The sequence below is a fragment of the Cricetulus griseus genome (assembly GCF_003668045.3).
Source record: "Cricetulus griseus strain 17A/GY chromosome 1 unlocalized genomic scaffold, alternate assembly CriGri-PICRH-1.0 chr1_0, whole genome shotgun sequence".
Classification (NCBI taxonomy): domain Eukaryota; kingdom Metazoa; phylum Chordata; class Mammalia; order Rodentia; family Cricetidae; genus Cricetulus; species Cricetulus griseus.
Window position 1 is genome coordinate 231,956,017 of NW_023276806.1, and position 26,667 is coordinate 231,982,683.

General features: G+C 48.5%; 1 protein-coding gene, 1 long non-coding RNA gene and 1 pseudogene across 4 annotated transcripts; 2 read left to right on the forward strand and 1 right to left on the reverse strand.

Moving 5' to 3' along the window:
* Positions 1–874, forward strand: part of LOC113832524 — a 1,476-nt pseudogene extending 602 nt beyond the window's left edge.
* An 11,826-nt stretch (positions 875–12,700) lies between these two features.
* LOC118238089 lies at positions 12,701–17,595 on the reverse strand. Of its 2 annotated transcripts, none has more exons than XR_004771889.1 (4): positions 17,395–17,595; positions 16,521–17,152; positions 14,188–14,962; positions 12,701–13,412 (listed from the first exon to the last, which is right to left on the reverse strand). It is a non-coding gene; the product is annotated as an uncharacterized LOC118238089 (long non-coding RNA). The 2 variants fall into 2 exon arrangements; XR_004771888.1 differs by having other exon boundaries at positions 16,521–16,741; positions 16,988–17,595.
* A 113-nt stretch (positions 17,596–17,708) lies between these two features.
* Positions 17,709–21,573, forward strand: LOC100689008 (MHC class I antigen Hm1-C5). 2 transcript variants are annotated; one of them, XM_027388959.2, is made up of 7 exons: positions 17,709–17,849; positions 18,054–18,323; positions 18,514–18,789; positions 20,182–20,457; positions 20,584–20,697; positions 20,870–20,902; positions 21,240–21,573. In XM_027388959.2, exons 1-7 carry the CDS (start codon positions 17,777–17,779, stop codon positions 21,242–21,244), a joined length of 1,047 nt encoding a protein of 348 aa, XP_027244760.1. In that variant the 5' UTR covers positions 17,709–17,776; the 3' UTR covers positions 21,245–21,573. The 2 variants fall into 2 exon arrangements, with proteins under 2 accessions (XP_027244760.1, XP_027244761.1); XM_027388960.2 differs by lacking the exons at positions 20,870–20,902; positions 21,240–21,573 and adding an exon at positions 21,032–21,233 and having other exon boundaries at positions 20,584–20,712.
* Positions 21,574–26,667: the final 5,094 nt, after the last annotated feature.

A 26,667-nucleotide genomic window follows, 5' to 3' on the forward strand; every position in this document is an offset into this window, starting at 1 on the left:
AATGCCATGTAAAGAGCATCTGAGGTTCTTGACTTAGAGTGATGAGGTGTGAACAGCAAACTAGTGAAGAGGATCTTGAATTTCTTAAGGCATCCAAAGTCTTCTGGCAAACCATTGCCAAAATTCAAAATATCTTCAAGCAAAAGTAGTAAAAAGGAACGGAACAGTTCTGGAACAACAAGGAAGTCAAAGCAAAACAAATGTCCTGAAATTTTGTCAGATGAATCTAGTACTGATGAAGATGAGAAGAAAATAAGGGAGAGTCTTCAGAAGATAAAGAGAAAGAAATTGAACCACCAAAAAAGACATCTAAAAAAGAAAAAGCAAAACAGAAAGCTGCTGCTAAAAGAAAATATCTGTAAAAAGTGCTAATGTTAAGAAGGTGGGCCTTTAATCCCAGCACTCCAGAGGCAGAGGAAGAGGCAGAGGCAGAGGCAGAGGCAGAGGCAGAGGCAGAGGCAGAGGCAGGCAGATCTCCGTGAGTTCAAGGCCAGCCTGGTCTACAGAGCTAGTTCCAGGACAGCCTCCAAAACCCACAGAGAAACTCGGTCTCTAGCACCGAGAAGAATCAAAACAGTTCCAAAAAAAGAGTCTGAATCTGAAGATAGTTCTGATGATGAACCATTAATTTAAAAAATTGAAAAAACTACCTAAGGATGAAGAGTTAAAGGAGACCGTGAAGAAATTACTAGCTAATGCTAACTTGGAAGAGGTCACAATGAAGCAGATTTGCAAGAGGTATATGAAAATTTTCCTGCTTATGATTTAACTGAGCAGAAAGATTTCATTAAAACAACTGTAAAAGAGCTAATCTCTTAAGCTAGAGGACAGATGGCTTGTTCTCAGATTTGACGATCTGATTTATACCAGCAAAGAGAATGTATTTTCTTCTTTAAGTCTATTGTTAGTAGAACTCACTGCTGACCCTTTTCAGTGTTACATATATTTGAGCTTGCTGTTTTAAATCACATTTCCTTGCAGTTTTCAGTCTTGCATGGCAGTAATTGTTCCTTGCTTTCTGAAGTTGTACATTTTGGATTTCTTTATTGTAAGGTCAGATTTCTGAACTGTTGTTAATTTAGGTGCACTTAGTATTAGCTTAAGATACTTTTAATTAATCAAAGCAAAAACTACAACCAGCATTTATACATGCAATATTTAGTATATGAAATATTTTGCAGTATTTAGTATATGAAATATTTTGAACACATCTTCTGTCAGTGTGAAAACTGAGTGGCAGTTTGCCTGTCATTTTAGAGCACCGCTCTTGAGATAACCCAGTTGGAACTTTTCTGCGTGTGTGTATATATGTCAAGTTGTCAGCACGACAGAAGTGACAGATGTTATTTTTGTATTTTCAAAATCCAATTTGTTGTATATAATTTTTGTATTCCTTTTGTGCAGATCGATTTTTAAACTCATGTAGGTAGGTGTCTTTACACTTGTAACTAAAGAATGTCAGTGTTCAGCTAGATGGTATGACAGAGCAGTCAGGTCAGTGGTGGCAACCCTAAAGGAATGTCCAGTTCTGTTTTGCCCTGAAAGTGTCATCAATTTTGTGATATGTTAACTATGTCAACTTAAGTGTCATAGAAATTTTATATTGAGGATAAACCAAAATCAACATATCAGAGTTTCGAAAGCTGGGAAAGGGTGAGCACACTTGGCTTCTATAAGTGAACTGATGGTAACTAAACTTGATATAGGAAAGTGACTGCCTTCATAATTATGATTAAAAGTACCAGATGTAATGCCAGAAGGTAGTATGTGGACAATGTAGGCATCTTTGATTAAATGTATCAGATTGTAATGCTGGCAATGTATAACAGAGAGACAGTCTCTGAGGACAGGAGTGTTGGGTGGGAGAGAAGAAAGAGAGACGGGGGAGGGAGACACAAAGAGACAGGCAGAGATTGTTTGAAAGGAATAGAGAGGGGGTAGGACCCTTTTAAAGGGGGACATAGTGAATGTGCACAGAAGGTACTCTTAGTGGCTGCAGCTGAGGACATATCCTGTCAGAACCCCAAGAGCAGGCCAGTACAGATGCCTGAACACTAACAGGCATGCTCTGTTACAAGTTACCATTTAAGTGACTAAAATGTTTCTTGTTCACCAGCAATTAAAAACTAACACAGGTCTCAAGTGTAAAGATGAACACAAACAGTGTCTTCTTCCTCAGGTGAGACTATATGATCCACAGTGCACAGTAGGTCTACAAAATGAAATCTTTTAATACTTTTAACTTTATGCTCTTTTGCTAACATTCATTCCAGCACAATCTATTTCCATCACCATTCCCTGTCCTGTTCCAGAGCTGGATTTTTTTGCTGGTGGCACAATGTTCCCCAAACAGCCCTGTGTGCTCAGCCTGGGTGTCACCCTCTAGGTGTGCAGGAGACTGAAGGGGAGTCACTGGGGCAAATTTAAGAATGTATTTTAAATTTTATTTTTATTAGATGTATTGTGTGTGTGTGCGTGTGTGTGCGTGTGTGTGCGTGTGTATGGAGTCCCAGATGATTGTGAAGCACCATGTGAGTGGTGGGAACTGAACCTGGATCCTTTGCAACAGCAATAGGTGCTCTTAAACTCTAAGCCACCTCTCTGTTGTTTTTGTCCCTTTCTGAGAGGGAATCATGGTGGGGAGCAGGGAGACGGAGTGACAATCCAAAATGGTGGCCTGGGCCACAATTGAGTTTCCCTGCTCCCTGGATGTTCCCGTGGGTCCCCTTCCATGACCACAATGACCCCAGGCCTACAAGGAGGGCAAGGAGAAGAACCCAACGCTCTTTGACCTTCACGATGTCCTTGTGTTCAACCAGGTCAGTATTGAGGGTCTGTGTGGTCTTGAGCACTGGGCATCCCCAGCCGTGGCAGAGGCCTGTGGAGAAGTAGCCTGTGATTGAGGAGCCAAGAGTGTGAAGGTGTGAGAGACAGCTGAGGTAGAGTCCGTGATGACTTCAGTGAGTGGAGGAACGCATTGAGCTGGGTACTGACGTGGTGACTCTGCTGTCGTCTCTTACAGTCACCCAGGAGGAGCAGTGTCAGCCTGTGCTCAGCTGGCTGCAGAGCCCTGTGGGGCTCTTAGTGTTTCCAGAGGCTCATCTGGTTTTCTAGACTGTAGTTCACATCCTACCATCTTCCTGAGGGCGCCTCACACGTGTGTGTGCCAGTTTGAGGTCTTGTGTCCATGGCAGCTCAGAGGTCAGGCTGTTGAGAAATCTTGGCCTAGACACAGGCGTTAAGTTCAAGACAGGAAAAGGACATTTGTAAAGGGACATTTGAGACAGAAAAGGGCCTGAGGAACTCGTTAGAAATTCTGCCAGGGCAGGTTAGTGGTGCTACCCACCTTTAATCTCAGCTCTTGGAGGCAGAGGCAGGCAAGCCTCTTGAGTTCAAGGCAAACCTGGTCTACAGAATGAGCTCTAGGACAGTCAGGGCTACACAGAAAAATCAAAGAACCAACCAAACAAAAATTCTGCCAGCGGTGCTAGCATGGGTGTCTTAAATCCCAAGCACAGTGTAGTCAGAGTCATGTGGATCTCTGTGAGATCAAGTGTGGGGCCAGCCTGGTTTACATAATGTGTTTGAGGACAACTGAACCTCAAACGCCCTGCTCTGCAGAGCATCCACACCCCCTCCCTCCCACAGATGCCTCTACTGGCTCCAGCAGATAAAGATACAGATACAAATACAGCACACCCTTCTGGCCTTGAAGGACACCTGTATACACCTGCATACATTCACACAAACACACATGTATATACATTTATAAAACTTCAGTAGTGAGATCACCCAGGCTGGGCTGAGGAAGTGGCTCAGAGCTGGGTGGTGATGGCTCAAGCCTATAATCCCAGCACTCTGGAGACAGAAGCAGGGAGATCTTTATGAGTTCAAGGTCAGCCTAATCTGCAGATCAAGTTCCAGGACAGCCAGGGTTGCACAGAGAAACCCTGTCTCAAAAACCAAAAACAAAACAAACAACAAAACAACTAAAACAGTGGCTCAGAGGTTAAGAGCACTCCTGTTCTTTCAGGGTTCCCATATTCTCGATACCAACCTGTCAGCTCCCAGTCACATGACTACAGTTGGCATGGGAGAAGGATCCAGTGTTCTCTTTTGGCTCTCCATAGACACCAGATATGAATGTGCTCACACATATATGTGTGCAAAACACCACACACATAAACTTTAAAAACCATTAAAAGTTGAGATGACAGATCCTTCAGCTATGGAATGCCTGAGGACTCGGACACCCACCTGCACCAGGTAAGCTGCCCGCCCTCACCTCACTTCCTCTGTGTGAGCCTGCGCTCATGCACACACTGTCCCCTTCCCTTGTATCTCTGTCTCCCCTGTGAACTTGTGATCTTCCCTTTGTCTCCTCCCAGGTTTCCAGAGCAGGCTGGTTTGGCACCAAGGGCTTGTCCATCACATTTGTGTCAGATGAGATCCATGCTAATATCCTCAGTGACGTGCAGGACCGCTTTGAGGTCAACATCAGTGAGCTCCCCATGAGATCGACATCTCCTCCTACATGAGTGAACCTTCACCATGCTGCCTGCCCCATGTGTGTGTCTGTCTGTCCTCCACCCTGTGGGATTCCTGTCGTGAACTCAGGTTTTCAGTCTTAGTGACAGCACCTTTGCCCACTGAAGCATTTTGTTGAATCCTGCTCCCTCTTTCCTTGTTAGTGCCTCATGTAAACCTCTGGGTAGAGGCCCCTGGTGCTGAATGGCCCTTGGTTGCTGGCTGCCTTCCTGGAGTTTCCATGCTCCGGTGAGGGACCCTTGTATGGGGCCTTTCTCCCAGTCTCTCTTTTCTCCAGCGAAAGGAGTGTGTATGTGTGTCCCCACTCGCAAGAGTATCCTCTGAACCTAGGACACAGCTGTGAGGAGAGAAAGGGAGGGAGGGGGGAGAGATTTTTAAATTTCCCTTCTTGAGTCTTATTGTAACTGGTGACTTTTGTTTCTTCAGTTGAACAGACACGGTAGAGGAGAGGAATGACCCGCTCTGGACTGTGGCCGTCTGTCTCATTAGAAGAAGATACCAGGGATCAGGGTGGAGACGGCCCTGCCCCCGGCCCCTGCCAGCCCTCATCTTGTCCTGTCCATGCTTCCCTCTGCATCACCACCACTCCCAAACCTGTTCCTGATTTATCATGTTTGTTTGTTTGTTTGTTTGTTTTTTAACAAAACTCAGAATTGAAGCAACTGTGTCTGTGGTGTTTGTAAGTGCTCCGTGTGTTATATTGAGGGCTTGACTGGGAGCCTTGTTGTGGGCAGGGTCACAGTGAGGATGGCCCAGACCCAAGAGGCTGTGGCTCCCCAGTGGCATTCTCTTCCTGGTGTCCCTTCCATTCTAAGGTGGCTGTGGAAATGGGGAATGGGATAGTGCATGGGGTCAGAGGTTCAGAGAACAAGGTCCATGTCACTGCATCTCATCTGCTCCTTGAGCTTCTGGGTGTCAGGTACCAGGGCTGTGCCTCCCAGGCGTCCTGCTCTTCTAAGCAGGGCCTGGTGCAGCTCCAGCATCTCCTCCCTGGGCCAGCTTAGCTGTGTAGAGAGGCTGGGGTCGCTGGGTCAGAGACTAAAGGACAAAGCCTCAACCAGGGCAGAGGCCGGAAGCCTGTCTCAATTCTCCTTTTTGATCTGAGTTCAGATGGTCATGTATGAACTTTCTTACCTCAGACATGGATCTGTATCTCATCTACTCTTATCGTGAAGTTCTTGGCAAGGTCACTGGGATCCCTGGAGGGACAGGGGCAGGAGGTGTAGGTGGAAGTGTAACAGGCTGGAGTGTGGACCATGGCAGCTGCCTAGTGGCTTCAGTGCCAATCCTGGATGAAGCACCAGACCACGGTCCTGTCTGTTCTGGCCAGGGGCAGGGTAGAACTCTGTTGGTGGTCTGAGATTTCACACCCTGGCAGTTCAGTTGCTTTAGCATGCTGGTGTGCAGCCAGCCTCCTCAGCACTAGCAGGCATTTTGAGGGGATGCTCACACCCAGGTCCATCTCACTGGAAGGCTCACACTGACCTGCCTCAAATTGTGATTTCTCTTACTTGCATGTTCCCAGAGTGACCATTCTCCCCTGCTGTGTTGTGATGTCTAAGGACTTGCTTCTCTAGTAGGCCTGGGCACCAGTGTGTCTTCATTGCCTTGGCATGACACCTGTGTGGGTGTCAAGCAGTGCTGTTGCTGAGCCATCTGCACATATGCAAAAGTCCTGCCCACACCAGGCCTGTAAGAGTGCTGGTGTTCCCTGGCACTAGGGGAATTCCCAGGAATCCACATGGATGGCTCCAGCTAATAATCTAGGCAGTGGAGGAGAGGGTATCTTAACTGCCCTTCATATAATCAGATTGATGACTACCTTAATTGCTATCATAAAATCTTCATCCTGTAGCTGATGGAAGCAGAGGCAGACACCCACAGCTAAGCACTGAGCTGAACTCTGGAATCCAGTTGCAGAGACGGAGGAGTGATGAGCAAAGAGGTCAAGACCAGGCTGGAGAAACCCACAGAAACAGCTGATCTGAACAAGGGGTTGCTCATGGACCCCAGACTGATAGTTGGAAAACAAACATAGGACTGATCCAGACCCCCTGAACGTGAATGTCAGTTTGGAGGTCTGGTGAATCTATGGAGCCTCTGGTATTGAATCAGTATTTACCCCTAGTACACAAATGGACTTGGGGAGCCTATTCCCCATAGAGGGGTAGCCTCTCAGCCACACTGGGGAGGGTCTAGGCCCTGTTCCAAATGATATGACACACTTTGAAGATGCCCCATGGAAGGCCTCACCCCACCTGGGGAGCAGAAAGGGGATGGGACAGGGGGTAGTCGGGGGCAGGGAGGATGGGAGGGAGAAGGAACTGGAATTGATATGTAAAAGAAGCTGGTTTCTAATTTAAATTTTAAAAAGGAAAAAATACTTTAAATATTAAAGGGCCAGTTTTCTTGTGAGTGGGACACCCAGTGGGCTGGTGTGGCTCAGCAGGGACAGATGGTATTAATTACTCTTGGTCACCTGGGGAAATGGATGTGTTCAGAAGAACCTGCCTCAGAATGAAGGTTTGCTGGGGAAGGAGCAGCTGCTGGACAGCCCCATGGCTTTGGTGCCCATCCCTGCATCTCTGTGTGCTCCTCTCTGGGTTGTCAAGGGGGACGCTCTCTGCACAGAAGAGCAGTCAAGACAGTGCAGAGTCTTTGCCAAGGTCAGGGGCCTCACATGAGGCTGGAGTGCTTTAGACAAGGCCAAATGCTTCAGCGTCTGTTGGGTTCTTTGTTTTTATTTTCAGATTTTGTATGTGTGTTTTCACAGCATGTATGTAAAATATATCACATGTGTGATGTCTGTGGAGCCCAGAAGAGGGCACTGGAGCCACCTGACATGGGAGCCAGACATCAACCCCGGGGTCCTCTGTAAGAGCAGCCAGTGCTCTTTCCACTCAGCCCTCTCTCCTGCTGGAGATCCCCAGATCTGAAGAGATTTGGCCAAATCCTGGTAGGAGATGTTCACAGAGAAAGCCAGGAAACTCTAGACAACTCAGTTTCCATTAGAGTCCCCTTTCTGCCCAATCACGTGTGTGCTGGATGGTTTTATGTCAGCTTGACACAGCAAAAGGCATCTGTGAGGATTGAACCTCAATTAAGAAAATGCCTCAGGAAGATCAGGCTATAGGTCAGCCTGTAGGGCATTTCTTTCTTCTTGTTTGAGACAGGTTTTCTTTGTGTGTATATCTGGATATCCAGGACCAGAATGGCTTTGAACTCCCAGAGATCCACCTGTCTCTGCCTTTCAAGTGCTGGGATTAAAGGTGTACACCACGATATCCTGGCAGGCATTTTCTTATTTAGTGATTTATGAAGGAGAGCCCAGCCCATTGTGGTTGGTGCAATCCCGGGACTGGTGGTCCTTTTTATTCTATAAGAAAGAAGGATGAGAGATGGGCATAGTAGTCCACACCTTTAGTCCTAGCACTTGAGAGCTAGAGGCTGGCAGATCTCTGAGTTCAAGGACAGACTGGATTACAGAGTGAGTTCCAGGACATCTGGGTTTCTACAGAGAAGCACAACCCTGTCTTGGAAAACCACAGGGTGGAAAATAAAAGCAGTTTTTACAAACTATGGTGAGTAAGGCAGTAAGCAGCACCTTCTATGGCCTCTGCATCAGCTCCTGCCTCCAGGTTCCTGCCCTGTGTGACTTCCTGTCCTGACTTCCTTTGGTGATGAACAGTGCTGTGTAATTCAGCTGAACAAACCATTTCCTCCCCAAGTTTTTCTGGTCATGGTGTTTCATCACAGCAATAGAAATCCAGATTAGGACTTGTCCCTGTGGGTTTAGTTACCCAGTAAAGTCCCCATAAAACAATAAGGAGTGAGAGGTGGGTGTCTATGAGAGTTCCTGAGAATCAAACCCTGTAACCAATGTATTTTTCCCTGGTGTAAGAAGGGACTTTGAGAGCCCATCCAGGTGAAGGGATGCTGTCTTGGCCTGGACACATGGGGGAGGGCCTAGGCCCGGCCCAGGATGATGTGGTGGACTTTGGGGAACCACCGTCAAGGGCCCTACCCTGCCTGGGGAGTGGAGGGTGGATTGGGTGGGGGCAGGCAGGAGATTGGGGAGGAGGGTTGGGGGAAGGGAAGGGAGAGGGAGAAGGGATTGTCATGTGAAGCAAGCTTGTTCCTAATTTGAACTAATAAAAAAACAAGAAAAAAAAACATCTGGAACTCATTTTCCAGGGGATCTGTCGCCCTCTTATGGCCCCCAGGGACAGTGCACATGTGCACAGACACACACAAAATACTCATGCACATAAAGTAAAAATAAAACTATAAGAATAATCTAGACGGTGTCTTCTGTGGGTAATGTTGCTGACAGCACATAACCAACTACACAGAGAGGTTTGCTACTGTGGTGGCTCATCTTGTCAGTGTGCTGCACCTGGGAAGAGTGGGTCTCATCTGAGGAGTTGCCGTCATCAGATTGGCCTGTGGGTTGTTTGTGGGCATTTTCTTGATTGCTGGTTTATAGGGAGCAGAGGAAGCCGTGAGTGAGTGAGTGAATGTGTGAGTGAGTGTGTGAGTGTGTGTGAGTGAGTGTGTGAGAAGTGAGTGAGTGAATGTATGAGTGTGTGAGTGAGTGTGTGATTGCATGTGTGTGAGTGATTGAGTGAGTGTGTGAGTGAGTGTGTGAGTGAGTGTGGAGTGAGTGTGTGAGTGAGTGAATGTGTGAGTGAATGTGAGTGTGTGAGTGTGTGTGAATGAGTGTGTGAGTGCCTGTGTGAGTGTGTGTGTGAGTGAGTGTGTGTGTGAATGTGTGAGCGAGTGAGTGTGTGTTTTGACATGGGCATGGCTGGTTAAGGACTTCAAGAACAATGGCCATGGAACTTTGACAAGGACAGTACCAATCCAGGCCTGGCTCATGAGGGATGGTATTGTTCCATGTTTTTGCTCTTTCTTTGGCCTTTTTTCAGGGGCCACCATCCAGCTCCCAAGTAAAGCACACAGGGAGGTTTATTCTTAGTTGAGTGCCTGGCCTTAGTTTACCTTGTTTCCAGCTAGATTTTCTTAACTTAAGTAACCCATCTACTCGGGGCTTTTATCTTTCTTACTTTCCTTTTTACTCCATGGCTGGCTGACCCCCCATGTTCAGCTTACACTTCCACTTTCCTTGCTCTCTTGCTAATCCTTGTTTCTCCTATTTATACCTCTGCCTGCCAGCCCCTCCCATCCTTGCTCCTGCCTCACTATTGACTGATCAGCTCTTTATTAGGACCGCTGGGTGTTTTAGACAGGCACAGTAACACAGATTCACAGGGTTATACAAATGCAGGATGAACCAAAGTCACACACGTAAAAATAATATTCCCCGCCAGAATGGCAAAGCTTTCCTTTGGAATCCAAGTGTGAGTGTCTATGAACTGTTGATCCATGTGTGCAAAGATTACCAACTGTGGCTTCCTGTTCCTGGATGTTTGCAGCCTGAGACTGCTCACCTATAGAGACCTCATACCCAGATTAGCTAGCCCCTTCCTCCACTGTACTTTAAACTCGTGAAGGTTCCAGGTTGTAATGGTGTCAGTAGCATTAGAGAGACACACCGTGTCCCGGCTTCATTGTGTGTGTGTGTGTCCTTTCTTCATTCCCTCACTACCCCTAGCCAGGGTTCTAGGACCAGGGCCTTGGGTGCTAGACTCATGATAGGGGATGGCCCAGCTCAGTGTAGACACTCCCACGCTTAGGCAGGTGCGCCTGGGGTGTACAAAAAGCAGCTTGCCCAGGAAGCCAGTGAGAGCCAGGCAGTGAGCAAGTGTCATGGTCTCTGCTTCAGGTTCTGCCTCCAGCTCCAAGGATGGGCTGTAACCTACACTCCAAATAAACCCTTTCCACTGCAAAATGCTTGGTCCCAGCAAATAAGCAAACTAGGATAGTATCTGATGGTTAGTTGATTGCAACACTGTCTCAGCCAGGGTTTCTATTGCTGCAATGAAATGCCAAGAACAAAAACCAAGATGGGGAGGAAAGGGTTTGTTCAGCTTACACTTCCACATCTTAGTTCATCATCTAAGGAAGTCAGGACAGGAACTCACACAGGGCAGGAACCTGAGGCAGGAGCTGATGCCAATGTCATGGATGGGTGCTGCTTATTGGCTTGCTCCTCATGGCTTGCTCAGCCTGTTTTCTCATAGAACCCAGGACCACCAGCCTAGGGATGGAACCACCCACAATGGGCCAGGCCCTCCCCCATTGATGGCTGATTGAGAAAATGCCCTACAGCTGGATCTCGAGGAGGCATTTCTAATTGAGTTATCCTTTCAGATATCTCTAGTTAGTGTGTCCAGTTGACATAAAACTCGCTAGCACACACATCAGGAGAATAATTGACTGGGCCTGGAAAGATGGTCCAGTGTTTGCCAGCCCTTGGCTTCTCTTCAGAGGACCTGGATTTTGACTCCCAGCATCCACAGTAGGCTACGGACTGTCTATAACTCTGCTTCCAGGGGATCTGCCCTCCTTGGAGACAGCATGTATGTGGCACACAGACGTGCATGCAAGTAAAACACCCAAATACATAGAAATAAAAAAGTATAAATCATACCAGGCAGTAGGTTAGGAGGCATCTGAGAGACTGCATGCATCCATGGAAACAAGAGCCAGCAATGCTCGGCTTTTTTTCCCCTCGGGTTTTCAAGACAGGGTTTCTCTGTGGATTTGGAGGCTGTACTAGAACTAGCTTTGTACACCAGGCTGGTCTTGAACTCACAGAGATCTGTCTGCCTCTGCCTCCCGAGTGCTGGGATTAACACTGTGCTTGGCCAAAGAGCATCGCCCACAGCACTGCATCTCAGATATAAGTTCACTGATGGTTATTTTACCTTGGAAGCCGCCCTACGAGTGCCGGGAGACAAGGGGACCAGTGCAAGCTCTTGTTATAAGACCTGAGCTGTATTGTGTTCACAGGGACCTGGAAGCTGCTCAGAGCCCTGGGCTACTTGGAAGAATCTAAGGCATGCTAGTTGACAGCCACTGAGATGCACACAAGCTTTGCTGTAGTTTGTTGTCATGGCAGTTGTGTTTTCAATGCTCTGCTGCTTCATTAATTAGATAATTAATAAATTAATCAATTAGCTAACATGTGTTGGCACATACTCAGGATTGGCACTTGGAAAAGGCTTTCACTAGGGCTGAGGAGTTGGTTCTATGATTAAAGCTGATTGTCACACAAGCCTGGCTCCCTAAGTTCCAGTTCTGTTGCCACAAGAAGGTGAAAGGAAGAACTGGGTCCATAGTGTCCCTTGACCCCGCAAATGATCCCTGACAAGCACACACACACACACACACACACACACACACACACACACACACACAATTTGGGTATGATTTTATTTTTATCTTATTATATGCATTTTTTGAGACAAGGTTCTGTGTAGCCACAGTTGTCCTGGAACTTCCTGTGTAGAACAGGGTGGCCTAGAACTCAAAAAGACCTGCCTGCCTCTGCCCCCGGTGCTACACCCCAGTACTGAGATTAAAGGCATGGGCCGAGGTCGTAACAATACTGACACCGGCTTTAATAACATTCTAACAGCTGTCATCACTGACCTAGAATTTCCCAAATTGATCGTAACAATTTTCAAATGTCATGAAAGAGGCACAAATCATGTAGGTATACCTCTGTGACCAAGTCCCACAGACCAAGAGAGAGACCACTGCAGGCCGCCTGTGGAACTCCAGCCGCATTTGCAGACTTGTGCAGCAGCCCCCTGACACTCTGAAGGGCAATGTTGAGGAAGCAAAGACAGTAACGACCAAAAGCAGGGAAGCATGGAAGAGTGTTCGTGATGTGATGTGACTGGGCCTATCACAGCAATACCCTACCCCTGAGACCAACTTCTGTCTTAGGGTTTTCTATTTTCTTTATTTAAAGATTGTTATTTATTTTTTATGTATACAACATTCTGCTTCCATGTGTATCTGCACACCAGAAGAGGGCACAAGATCTCATAAGGGATGGTTGTGAGCCACCATGTGGTTGCTGGGAATTGAACTCCAGAACTCTGGAAGAGCAGTCAGTGCTCTTAACCTCTGAGCCTTCTCTACAGCCCAGGTTTCCTTTCTTTATTCTTTTCTTTTTTCTTTATTTTTCTGAGACAGGGTTTCTCTGTGTAGCCGGGCTGTCTTGGAACTTGCTCAGTAAACCAAGCTGGCCTTGAAATCACAGATCGGCCTATCCGTGCCTCTGAAGTGCTGGAATTAAAGGTGTGTGCCACTACTGCCTGGCTTAGTTAGGGTTTCTGTTGTTAAGAGACATCATGACCAGCACAACTCTGGGGTCAGACAGGAAAATCCCACTACAGAGTACTAGGGACTCAAACAGAAAAGGGTGTGTGTGGAAAGGAACAGAGGAATGAGGAGAAACATGACTGAGCACATTATATGCATACGTGACAAGGTCACATGACACTACTCTGCACAATATGCTAATGAGAGCAAATGCAGAGCAGAGCTGATGACCCTCGTGGTCACGAGCCTCATTCTCAAGTCTTAGGCTGTCATGAGTAGCAGGGCTGTTTTTCTCTCAGCACCTGGCTCACCCTAGAGCACAGGTTGAGGGTAATTTTCTCTATGGCTTGGTCTTTATCAAGTTCTCACCGTGAAATGAGCTCCCTGCCCAAATTTCCCATCTGCTGGGCCAGGCTTCCCCTTGCTTTGGGTCTGAGGGAATCCACTCTGCATGTGCTCACATCCAGACCACACACTGGGCAGAAATGACACTGGTGGTCACAAGGCCAGAAAGGGTGCTCACAGGTCATGCTATAGACTCAGTTGTTTTTCAGGCAACACTAACATCACCAGCTTCTTCAGGCAAGAGAAGTTTTGGTTAATCCAAGGCTCTGGGCTTTCATCAGCTGCAAGAAACAACAGTGTAGAGGATGACGAGTGTTTATTAGGTTTTCAACAGTGCTGTGTGGCCAAGGCTTTAATAGAACTTGGCTTTCTGTCTTCTTACATTGACACCCTCCCAACCATGGGGACTCTGTTCATGGAGAATTGGATTTGGCCGATTAAAACATTTGGTATTTTCTTTTAGGGGGCAGGACTGTAACTTTGGGGATTTGATGCTTTGGAGAGCTTGGTCTTGAGAGATTTCAATATTCGAGTCTCTAGTGTTCAGAAGTGGGGCTCAGGATTATGAGTGTAGCATCCCACACGGTGCTCACACAGTCTGGGACTCTGCTTGCAGACACTTTATTGTAAAGCACGTGAGAGGACACAGAACAGACCTATGACCCTAACAGTGGTGGAGATGGGACTTGGGTCACAGCAGTCAGTGAATGGAGGGTTGGTGTTTACTGAGAACAGCTCTCCAGGAGCTCTCTTCCCCCACAGGATATCCCAGTGTTTCCTCAGCCTTTCCTGGGTCACTGTCACAGTCAGGATTCTCTAGCACAACAGAACTTATAGACTGAAGCTATCTAGATATGTATCCATCTGTGCATCTATGTATCCATCTGTGCATCTATGTATCCATCTGTGCATCTATGTATCCATCTGCGCATCTATGTATCTCTCTGTGCATCTATGTGTCTATCTGTGCATCTATGTATCCATCTGCAATTCTATGTATCTGTCTGGGCATCTATATATCTATCTATAGAAAGGGGATTAATTAGAATAACTCACAGGCTGTGGTCCAGCTAATCCAACAATGTCTGACTATAAATAAAAAGTCCAAAAATCAAGTAGTTGCTCAGTCAGTCCACCAGGCTGGATGTCTCAGCTGGAATCCTGAAGAAGTCGGCTCTAATGCCAGGGAAGGAATGGACTTGCTAGTGAGGTGAGTTCTAGGAGGCCAAGAGAAAAATCTTGCTTCTTTCATGTCCTTGTATAGACTTACAGCAGGTGTGGCCCAGATTAGAGGTGGCTTTCTGCAGCTCAAATGATCTGGATTAGGGGTGTGTTTTCCCAGCTCAAAGATCCAGATCAGAAATTGACCTTCTGACTTCAAATTAAGCAAACATCCCTCACAGGGGTGTCCTCCATTTTTCAGTGTTAGTTATTTACAGATATGCTCAGGTTGACAACCAAGAATAGATGTCCTATTTTGTTTCAGAGTTCTGGAAACTTCCCTGGTTCCAAGCTTTTTAGGTCTTTTTGGCCCTCATGGCTCTGCCTCCTCCCTACCCTCTTTCAAGAAGTTTTCTCTCACAGGTGGAAAAGGATGGAAAGTTCCATCTGGCTGTAAGTTTGACAAGGGCAGGACAGCCTCAGACCCAAGACCCTTGGAGTTGTATAGACAGGAGCCTGTGGCAGCTCAGACAGCCATGGTCCTCCTTTAGCTTTATCTCATGTGGGCTCAGATCAATCCTGTTTTTTCCCAGTCCTGTTTTTTCCTGTTTCTATTGCCCTAGACTCTAAGGCTTCTCTTTCTTCTTAGAAAGGAGAGATCCTGGACGGGCTGAAATGGGAGAGAAGATGAGGACGGGGACGTCACTAGCTACAGGAACTTTCTGGATGTTCAGAATGTTGTAATCTGTTACAATTAGCATTCAAGTGACTGACTGGAGTTTGTCTTGTTCAGCAGCAATTAAAAACCAACTCAAGAGACCTGGTGAGATGGCTCAGAGGTTAAGAGCACTGACTGCTCTTCCAGAGGTCCTGAGTTCAATTCCCAGCAACCACATGGTGGTTCACAACCATCCGTAATGAGATCTGGTGCCCTCTTCTGGTGTGCAGATATACATGACAGCAAAATATTGTATACAAATTAAATAAATAAAGTCTTTAAAAAAAAAACAACTCAAGGCTCAAGTGCAAAGATGAGCACATATGGTGTCTTCTTCCTGGAATGAGGTTGTGATTCACCGTGCACAGTAGGTCCATAAAATGACATCTTTCTGTGTTTTTAATTTTATACTGCTTTGCTATTTTCATTTCAGAACAGTCTATTTCAGACATTAATGTCTGTCCTGTTCCAGCTGTGACTTCACTAACAGGTGATTCAATGTTGACTAAACAGGACTGTGCCCTCAGTGTGGGTGTCACACTCCACAGATGTATAGGAGAGGAAGAGGGAGCAGAGCCATTGCAGCACTTTTCAAAATGTATTTTTAATTTAAATTTTTATTAGCTGTATTTGTGTGTGTGTGAGTGAGTGTGTGTGTGTGTGCGTGTGAGTGTGTGTGTGTGTACCTGTGTGTGTGTGTGTGTGTGAGTGTGTGTGCATGTGTTTGTGTGTGTGTGAGTGTGTTTGTGTGTGTTTGGGTGTGTGTGTGTGTGTCTTTGTGTGTGTGTGCAGGTGCACCAGGCACTGGATCCCATGGAACTGGAGTCACTGATGGTTGTGAAGTCCACGTGTGTGAAGGGAACTGAACCTGGATCCTGTAACCAGCAACAGTGCTCCTAACTCTAAGCCACCTCTCCAGCCCCCATTGGAATTTCACAGAAGGAAACCACACAGCCCGGCTCACAGCAAGATGGCTGACAAGATGGCTGATGACAGAACCTGGGTACAAAGGAAGAGACAGAGTCAGTGCAGAGCCAGAGTGAGAGGTGCTGGGCACTGATGGATGAGGCCTGAGGAGACAGAGAAGGGCAGAGCAGGAGGTGACAGAATAAAGGGGGGATCCTAATGGCCCTGCAGGGCGTCTCCCATTCCACACTGAATACTGTATTGTTTGAATGAGAAGGGCCACACAGGTTCAGAGGTTCAGATACCTCAGTTCTAGTTAATGGAACTGTGTGGGGAGGATCAGGAGGTGTGGCTCTGCTGGAGGAGGTGTGTTGATGAGGAACAAGTGAGATAGGTTATTAACTGGTAATTTATTGGGGAGTTATCCTCACAGGAGGAGTCAGTAGCCAGATTTGGCACTCTGAGAAGCCTGGTCCCAGATGCTTCCAAAGGCTGGCTGAACCGAGAGAGAGAGAGAGAGAGAGAGAGAGAGAGAGAGAGAGAGAGAGAGAGAGAGATTGAGCCCTGCTCCTTCTCGCCCTTTATCCTACACCCTTCTACATACCTGTGACCACGCCCAGCCAGGTGTGGTGATTGGTACAGATATTGGGATCTCTCCCTACAGTGTGTCACAGACTTGAGCTTACACTCAGACTCCTGGTGTTTTTTCCAGATGACCATCTGTGGCTCCAAGTGGTTGTGTTTTACAGGGATCTTCATTCCATAGTCCCCAGATTGCCTGTGTGGACCTGGGTCATCGTCTCAGCACAGTGGACCCCTTCTCCACTGGGGAGAGACCCGTGGATATCAGATACGGCAGGACACTGATCCTGTCTACACTCCATGTTTCCCTGTGTCACACATTTCCATGGCACAGTTGCTTTAGTGAATAAACACAGTAAGAGAGGAACTGTAACTACGTATAAAGAGAATAATGATGATAGTGTGTTAGAAGGCATATAACCTGTGACCCTCTCATTCTCTCTCCTTCCCCCCTCTCTATTTCTGTCTCTCTCTTTGAACATCACCCACACTTTATGAGCTGATGAGATGAGGAAGATGAGCGTCACAGGTTTGTGGGGCCCTGGATCTGATAACTGTGTTGGCTCCTGGGTTTCTCAGGCCTGTGCAGTGTGGACACTGGACAGTTGGTGATTCTCATGGCAGAGGTTCACACTGGGAATTGGAGGTTTTATCCTATTGTTCAGTAATGTGGAGAAAAACCAAACTTAAAATTTTTTGGTTTCAGTGCATTTTGATTTGTGTCACAAATACAAGCCACACGTAACTTAAGTAGAAAGTGAAAGCAGAGGAGAGTAGGGACTGCTTCCTGCACGGAGAGTCACATATGACACAGTGTGTCAGAAGGACTTGACCAGAGCTGTAAAACTCCAGTCACCTCCCATGCAGGTGTCCACACGGCGGCCCCACGCACTCACCCGGACTGTGACAGCATCTGTTTCCGTGAACATTCATTTTAAGTGCTGCATGTATTTTACCGGAATCCTCAAGCTCTCAGGTTTCATCCTGACGAACCTGACCAGCATTGGCCTTGGGCGGCTCAGAGACACCGGGACAAACCGCGCTGTGTCCCCAGCACAGGGTCAGACAAAGTCTTAGTCGCAGGCGGTGAGGTCCGGGGTGGGGACGCCCAGCGCGGGGATCCCCTGTCCCCAGTTTCACTTCTCCAGCTCCGGACCTGCGTCAGCTCCTTCTGCCCGGACATCGATGACGACAACTGGGCGGTGCTCACCCAACCCCGGGGAACCAATCAGCGTCCGCGGGCACCGGGTCCGCTGAACCCGGACGCCCATATCCGAGATGCGGGCGGTGGCGCCGCCCACGCTGCTCCTGCTGCTGGCGGCCGCCCAGGTCCCGACCCAGACCCGCGCGGGTGAGAGCGGGGTCGGGAGGGAAACGGGCTCTGGGGGAGGGCGGGGGCGGCACCGGGGAAGCCGCGTCCCCGCATCGCCCAGCCAGACCCTCCCGCCCCGTCCCCACCCGCGTCCCGAGCCCCGCGCCCTGCTCCCCTCCCGGCCCGCGCGCCCGCCCGGGGTCCCGGGAGGAGGGTCGGGGTCTCACCGCGCGCCGCCCCCAGGCTCGCACTCGCTGCGGTATTTCCAAACCACCGTGTCCCGGCCCGGCCTCGGGGAGCCCCGGTACATGGAAGTCGGCTACGTGGACGACACGCAGTTCGTGCGCTTCGACAGCGACGCGGAGAATCCGAGGATGGAGCCGCGGGCGCCATGGATGGCGCGGGAGGGGCCGGAGTATTGGGAGTGGAACACTCGGTACGCCAAGGACAACGCGCAGATTGACCGAGGGAGCCTCAGGAACCTGCTCGGCTACTACAACCAGAGCGAGGACGGTGAGTGACCCCGGGTCGGACGTCATGACCTTCACGTCCCTGAGCACGGGCCGGGGTCTCCCCGGGTCCTAGGTCCGAGGTCCGGGAGGAGGAGAGCGGGGACCCGACCGGGCTTCCCTTTCGGTTTAGAGGATGCGGGGTGGGCGGGGCTGATCGATGTGGGCGGGGCTGACGGCGGGTCCCCCCCCAGGCTCTCACACCATCCAGAGGATGTACGGCTGTCACGTGGGGTTGGACGGGCGCCTCCTCCGCGGGTATGAACAGTACGCCTACGACGGCGACGATTACATCGCCCTGAACGAGGACCTGAGGACGTGGACAGCGGCGGACACGGCGGCGCAGATCACCCGGCGCAAGTTGGAGCAGGCTGGTTTTGCAGACAGACAGAGAGCCTACCTGGAGGAGGAGTGCGTGGGATGGCTCCGCAGACACCTGGAGCACGGGAAGGACCAGCTGCTGCGCACAGGTGCAGGGGCCGCGGGCATCTCCTCCCTCTGCCCTCGGGCTGGGCTCAGTCCTGAGGAAGAAGAGACCCTCAGCTGGGGTCACGCTGTCTCTGAGGGGACACAGTGGCCCTGGGGCTCCTGATCCAGCCTGGCAGGGGCTGCACTCATCTCCCAGGGCTCAGCCTTCTCCCTGGACGGTTCCAGATCTGTCTCAGGAGGGCGGGAAAGAAGATGCCCACATCCCCAGCAGTGGCTCCTCAGTCTGCAGCCCACTGTCAGCCATGGCCTCTGCCAGGCCGGGTTCTCTGCCCACACCCGGTGACTGAGTGTGTCAGCCTTACACACCAGGACCAGAAGTCTCCTTTACCTGATGGAGACGTGGACGCCCCGACCCTAGGGTGGTTCCCAGGTTTCCATAACTTTCCACAGAATACAGTCTCCCAGATTCTTGTGGGTGAGGTTTGCATCTCCCTCACCCCAATTCTCTCTCTTCCTAGAGTGGTCACGTGACACTTTTGGGGTGCCCTGAAAAACACTCGAAATTATGGGATTTTATTCCTTTTTTATCTTTTTCTTTTTTTGAGTTGTCATTTTCTTCTTCCCTGAGCAACTGCTAATCTGGATAATCACAGAAGTCAGTGTTCCCTTAAAGGAAAGAGTCCCATGAGCTTAGACTATTTTCTGCCAGAATTAACCATCCAAACCCCCACTGTTCCCCCTCTGCTGGAACAAGTTGCAGTGTTGCTCCTAGTGAATTAGGAGTTGAACTTTCTTGACTGATAAGTAAAACCCACACACCCCTGTGAGCACCGATTTCCCAGTGAGTGCTGTACTGGGCTCCACAGCTATTTCCAGGGATCCTGGGTGACAACACCTTGTATCTTGGCCCCCAGAGGCTGGGGTTAGGGAGTCATTATCTCTGGCTGAGTGTCAGAGGTTCACACCATTTCTGCTGCACACTTTGGTGATGGCTGTTCACTTGGACAGACAGTTATGCTGGTCAGCAAGATGGCCACAGTGGTTGGGCCTCAATGGTGGCAGCAGTAGTTGGTGGCACCCTTCATGTATGCCGTTCCTCTTAATTTCTTACTTTGATATGCATTTAATCATGCTTATAAATAAATTATTTTTCATTCCTTTTTCAATACTTTTACCACCTAACTTATGCTATAGAACATCACATAGGGAAGACCATGTGACCTTCTGGTTCCTGAGATTCCCTCTTAGCTTCTGGGTCCCCCTGGAAAATGTGCCGATCAGTGATGACAGGACCAGCGCCCCCTGCAGGTCACTAGTGTGATGACAGTCAGAAGTGTTCAGACACATAGTTCAGTGTCATCACTGATTTAACTTTGTCTTTGCAGATTTCATTTTACCTTGTTCTTGTGGGATTTCTTAAATCTTCCACACAGATCCCCCAAAGGCACATGTGACCCATCATCCTGGACCTAAAGGTGATGTCACCCTGAGGTGTTGGGTCATGGGCTTCTACCCTGCTGACATCACCCTGATCTGGCAGAGGGAGGAGGAAGAACAGACTCAGGACATGGAGCTGGTGGAGACCAGACCTTCTGGGGATGGAACCTTCCAGAAGTGGGCAGCTGTGGTGGTGCCTTCTGGGGAGGAGCAGAAATACACATGCCATGTGCACCATGAGGGGCTGCCTGAGCCCCTCACCCTGAGATGGGGTAAGGAGGGAGGGGTGCAGAGCTGGGGTCAGGGAAAGCTGGAGCCTTCTGCAGAGCCTGAGCAGGGTCAGGGCTGAGAGCTGGGGTCATGACCCTCACCTTCCCTTCCTGCTCTTCCCTTCCCAGAGCCTCCTCCTCAGTCCACTGTCCCCATCATGGCAGTCATTGCTGCTCTGGGTCTCATTGGAGCTGTGATCATTGGAGCTTTGGTGTTTTTTGTGAGGAAGAGGAGAAACTCAGGTAGGAAAGGGCAGGGTCTGAGTTCTCTCTCAGCCATTTTAGAAGTGTTCTCTGCCTCGTGGAAACACATCCACACCCCATAGCTCCTGTCTCTGACCTGCGTCTGCTGTTGGTTCTGGAGAAGTTCTAGGGTTGGCTCCTCCCTGGTCTCTCACAGCTTTTCTTCTCACAGGTGGAAAAGAAGGGACCTATGCTCCAGCTCCAGGTAAGTGTGGGGAGCAGGATTGTCCCTGAGGCCTGTGGGGTGAAGCTGGAGTAATCGGGGATCTGGAAATCCATAATATCACCTGCAGCAAAATCTTCTAGGGGCCATGTTTTTATCTTCCTATGAAAGTATATATTTTAACCCTAAGTAGAGACAGTTCCCAGAGCTCGGATGTGTCTCTCTCAGATTGTAAAGGTGACACTCTGGGACCTGATTTGGGATGGGGGGGCAAAGTCTACTTGATTGGGTTTCAGAGACACCCAGAATCACCTGTGAGTGAGTGGTGGGTTGTTGGGATGTTGTCTTCACAAGATTGCTCATGACTCTTGTTCTGTAGCATAAAGACAGCTGTCTGGCATGGACGGAGTGGCAGACAATGTCTTCAGCCCTCTCCTGTGACATCCACGGTTGACTCTCTGCAGCAGTGTCTGATGTTCCCTATGATTCTATGGGCTCAATGTGAAGAACTGGGAACCCAGCCCAGCCCTGCACACCAGTTCCCTTCCGTGGCCAACCCTTCCTGTTCCCGCAGACAGGAGGGGACATCTCCATCTTGTCCTGCACCCCTAACTTCCCCACTGTAAATAAGGATCTCAATTTGAACTTGATTGTTCTCATCCTTGATCTGACAGGTTGATTGGCTGTTAAATAAATTATTGAGATACTTATGAGTTTGTGGAGGAAATAAGTGATAGCGTGTAGAACCTTCTAGAATCTGTGTTCATTGTGCTGTGTCCATCTTGGGATAGGATGGGATTGTAGGAGCTGAGTGTGCACATGGCTGTGAACATTGTTGGCTGTGACATGGTCACTCCTCAGCTCTGTGACCTCCAGGCTCTGTTCTCTTCATCGCTTAGAACCACATTCTGAGATCTGTGGTCACAGAGACACAGGGATGGCCAGAGCAATGTCCTGCCCCCAGCCAAGACTGCTGCGACCTTACTGTAGCTCTTTATGCCATATTCCCTGTTTATTGTTGACTTTTCAGTTTGTATGGAGGGCTAGGCCTTTTTTTGTTCCTGAGAGTGGAGCCTGCCTCCTTAACCCTTTGGCTCCATGAGTGACAGCATTAAAATCTGTTTTTCCATCATTGTCCCCTCAAGGCCCCTGCACTCAACAGTAGGATGAGAACATGAACTTCAGTCTTCTGAGTCCTGTCTCCTTTCAAGCCCCTCCCTGGAGGTTCTCTTCTTTCCCATTTTGAATCTAACCTGGGTTGTAGGATGACAGAGAGGAGGGATCCACAGAGTCTCATCTCAGATCTGTCCCGTTGGATCTGTATTTTGTCCAAGGTTCCTTCTCCCTCATTGGCTCTGGGAATCCTGGTGCTGCCTCCAGTGGTGACTGTAGGATTTACAGACTGAGTCTACTTCAGATTTGTGTTTATTTAAAAGACATGATCCAGGGACTGAAGAGATGGCTCAGGGGTTGGGAGCACTTGCTGCTCTTGCAGAGGCACCAGGCTCAGATATCACCACCCACATGGTGGCTCACAGACATCCCTAATTCCTTTTCCATGGCTTCCATTAAACCCCCCAACACCGGAGAGATACCTGGTGCAAATACAGGCAAGAAAACACACAGATATAAAGGTAATTCTCTTAAAATTTGGTTGTGGGAACACCTGACATGGAAATTATTTCATCCCCTGCTCCAGGTTCTGGCCCCTGTGTTTTCTCTTCTAGCCTAGTGACTTGAGTCAGGAGCTCCAGGAGCCTTAGCAGAGATGTCTGATGACCAAGGAGGTGATCATCTCTGTCATGATGCAGCCATCTTTGTCTTGTGAGGGATGATGACTTCCAGTGCCAGGAACTCTGAAAACATTCATACACAATAGATGTTTGATGAATGAATTAAAAAAAAGATCATGGACCACAGACAGAAAGGCAGGTGGGGAGAGGGAGGGAGGGCTTTGCTGAGGGGAAAGCTCAGGTGACCCTGACCTCAGTGTGAGGGGACCTGGGGCTGCACTTGACACACCAGCACTTGGCCTGAGGTTGTTTTAACAAAGGGAGCTGCTGTAGAAGAGGGAGGTGATGGGGTGAATTTCCCTCTAGACTGAAGGAGCGTCCCTGCTGGAGCCAGGAGGAGGCTGATGAGGCTCATGAAACACAGGAAGCTCCAGGTTCACAGAGCTGACACAATGTAGCACTTCCCTCTCAGGGCTAAACCAGCTGTGGTTCCTGAGGGGGAGGAGACTGTTGAGTGGAGCTGCTGGGAGCTGTGCTGGGGACTGCAGTGATGCAGCTGTGTGAGTGACATGCACACTGGGGTGGGGTGTCAGTGGTTATCCCCGGACTCACCTGGGATCCTGTGAGTGACCAGTGAGCTCAGGGCTCACCAAGCTGGCCATGAATAGATGTTTTCCTTGGTCTGCTGTCACTGTCTCCATCAGCAGTGGAGGAAATCCACTCCTCAAGCAGGTGACATAGCTATGTGAAGTGTTATCTAAATTGTTCTATTATTAATAAGAACATGGGAGTCAGATATTGGGGTAAAAACCTGATAGTTTAAAAAAATAAATAAATAAAGGAGTAACAAAGAGCTGACCCTCTCTCTCCATGCCTCCCAGATCACAAAGGACCAAGGATCTTTCTAAACTGCTCCCTACTCTTTTCTGTGCCTCTCTATCACAAAGTATCCTGGGTCCTCCAAAACCCTTATGGCTAATTCCAGTCACCTAGTTGTTGCCTCTGCCCCCTAATTCAAGGACAACATTATTAACAGTCTCGGGGTGTCACAGAGATACTTAGAGTTTGAGATACTCAGAATGTGTGGAGGAAATAAATGACAATATGGAGAACTCCCCAGAATCTGTGTTCAAATCCTGGAACATTTCCCCTTTTGTCTAAATAAGAAGGAAAGTTTTTAACTCTGACACAGTAAAACTATATAATGAGACCAATTACCAGGTGGTGGTGCACGCCTTCAATCCCATCACTCAGGGAGGCAGAGGCAGGGTGAGTTCCAGGACAACCAGGGTATACAAAGAAACCCTGTCTCAAAAAAAATTACAGGTATTGTCTAAATAAAAGGAAAGGTGTTAACTCTAACACAGTAAAAGCATATACAGTAAAATCAATTATCAGGGCCTGGAAAGATGGCTCAGAGGTTAAGAGCACTGACTGCTCTTTCAGAGATCCTGAGTTCAATTCCCAGCAACCACATGGCGGCTCACAACCATTCATTATGAGATCTAGTGCCCTCTTCTGCTGTGCAGATATACATGGAAGCAGAATGTTGTATACATAATAAGTAAATAAATAAATAATTTTTAATAAAACAATCAATTATCAGGTAAGAATTATATTCACAATGTCCAGTCCATTTGTATTTGTTAAATTTGGAGAATTGACTGTATTATCTATCCTGTCTTGATGAATCCAAAGTTTTATAGCAAACCACTTTCTGTCAAAACTTGTATAACTATTCTAAAAATATCTTTTAAGACCTTAAAACATTTTCTCAGATAAACACCTTAAGCTTTTATGTCTCTCAACCTTACAGATTTTACATCTCTTTGTAAGTTTCTTTTCTGAAAATGGTAACATAGAAAATGGTATAACTATCAGGTTATCAACCCCATCAGAGACCCAAGAAGGAAATAACATTACCTGAGTAAACAGGAAGTGCAGAGCAAACAACTTCCAAATCTCTACAAATGACAGAGACATCTGACTGCCTGGACAGTCACCCAAGGTTCCTCCACAATGTTGGGGCATCCAACTTCAGCCTGCAGGCCTAGCATATCTGACAGACATTTTTGTGAAGCAGGAATTTTGAAGGATTTGAGGTCAAGCCATGCAAAGAAGATAAAGGAAAATGTTAAAGTATTTTATGTATTTATTGTGTTACTGTATGTATTTGATGGGCAAATGAGGCATGACCCAGCCATGGTGTCTGTGTGTGTGTGTGTGTGTGTGTGTGTGTGTGTGTGTGTAAGACAGAAGAGAACTTTGGGGAGCCAGTTCTCTCTTCCCACTGTGGATTCTGGAGACTGAACTCACGTGGTCAAACTTGGTGACAAGCTCCTCTAACTACAGAGCCGACCCACCTGCCTGTCCTGTGTGCCACCACACTAGTTGTGGAGATGTTGAGAAATCGTACCCAGGCCTGGGGTGTACAAGGTGAGCACTCTGTTCACTGTGTAACATTCCCAGTGTGGGGAGAAAATCTCAAAGGACAGGGTTTGTTGTTATTTCAAAGGCTAGTACTAAAGCTTTGGGATAAAGACGTAATCAGAGGCTACACATTAAAAACAGGCACGGATAGAGTGTAAGAAGCACTTTGACAACACACCCAGTTGATTTGGGGACCATCCAGGAGAAACTGTTGGTCTGGAAAGTTCCATGTGTGAGCTGTGTTAAGGCTGTGTTTGTGTGGAGGACAAGGGACCTTCCTGTTGAGTGTGACAGTAGGGACAGATGGGGAAACTCCTTCTCTTTGATCAGTGTGTACATGGCTTGCACTCTGTGACCCTGAGACCCCAGAGCTTCTGTTCAAACCCTCTCTGCAGGGGGCAAGGGTGGGTGGTGGCTCAGGTTCCGGGTGAGGCCCTGTGCTGCAGAGAAAAGAACCCCAGAAAACTCAGCATTAAAACGAAGCTGGTGTCACTTCCAGGACAAGTATGGAGCTGTAGAGATTGCTCAGGGCTGAAGAGCACTCATTGCTCTTCCAGAGGACCTGGTTTCGGTTCCCAGCTACACCCACCTGTAACTCCAGCCCACTCCACCCCACACCACACCGGCCCGGGATAGGGGATAGGCTGCCCTCTTCAGGCTGCCCTCGGCACTGCATTCACATGGTGCAGGGACATAACACCCTGGCCAAACACCCTTACACATAAAAATAAATATTTTTAAAAGAAAGGAAAATAAATGGAGGACAATAAGATTTCTGTAACAAACAAGATCCCTGAACAGTGTTGGGGGTCATTACAGCACGAGGGGATCTCCAAGGCCCTCCTACACCACTCTAGGATCCCCTGCACTAGTGCACACTAGTGCAGGGGACTAGTACAGGGGTGAGTGAGGGAAGGAAAATTGACACAACTTCCCCTACAGAGTGGCCCCGGATGCTGCTGTAGGCTGTGAAGCCTGTGTGTTCATTTATGCTGTTTGTTTTATCTTGTTGTAGCCCTGGTTGGCCTTGATTCTTGATACTTCTGTCTCCTCTCAGCATGTCAAGTGCCAGATTGTGTGTGTGTGTGTGTGTGTGAGAGAGAGAGAGAGAGAGAGAGAGAGATAGAGAGAGAGAGAGAGAGAGAGAGAGAGACCACAATTGTAGAGAGTTCAGTAACAATTGGGGAGGACCTTGAAATAGATCTTCCTCGGATCAGCTCGGGGATCGCAGGTCCCGTGCAATCTGCAAAGCAGAGGCTACAGGGCTGAAGAGAAAATCAAATGCTGATTTGGGATGACGTGGACACAGGTGACAGCTCCCTGCCTTCCCCAGTTCACAGCAGCTCTGGTGAGCAGGGGCTCTGATCAGCTCCCACCCTGGGTCCTGCTGTCCCCTGGCGGCCATTAGCGGCCTCGCGGCTTCCAAGGGTCCGGGATGGACAGGGAGCGCACAGTTAATTAATTGTCCATCAGACCGCAGGCTGCAGGGTTCTGGAGCCGCCCAGGCTGTCTGGGCCACACTGAGGAACCGCTGTCCCCTGCACAGCCCCTCATATCACAGCGTCAGTTCCCTTTCCTTCAGTTGCTGATGTTGCCCGGGATTTCATCCAGAGCTTCCTGTGTGTCGAGCATGTCCTGACTGAC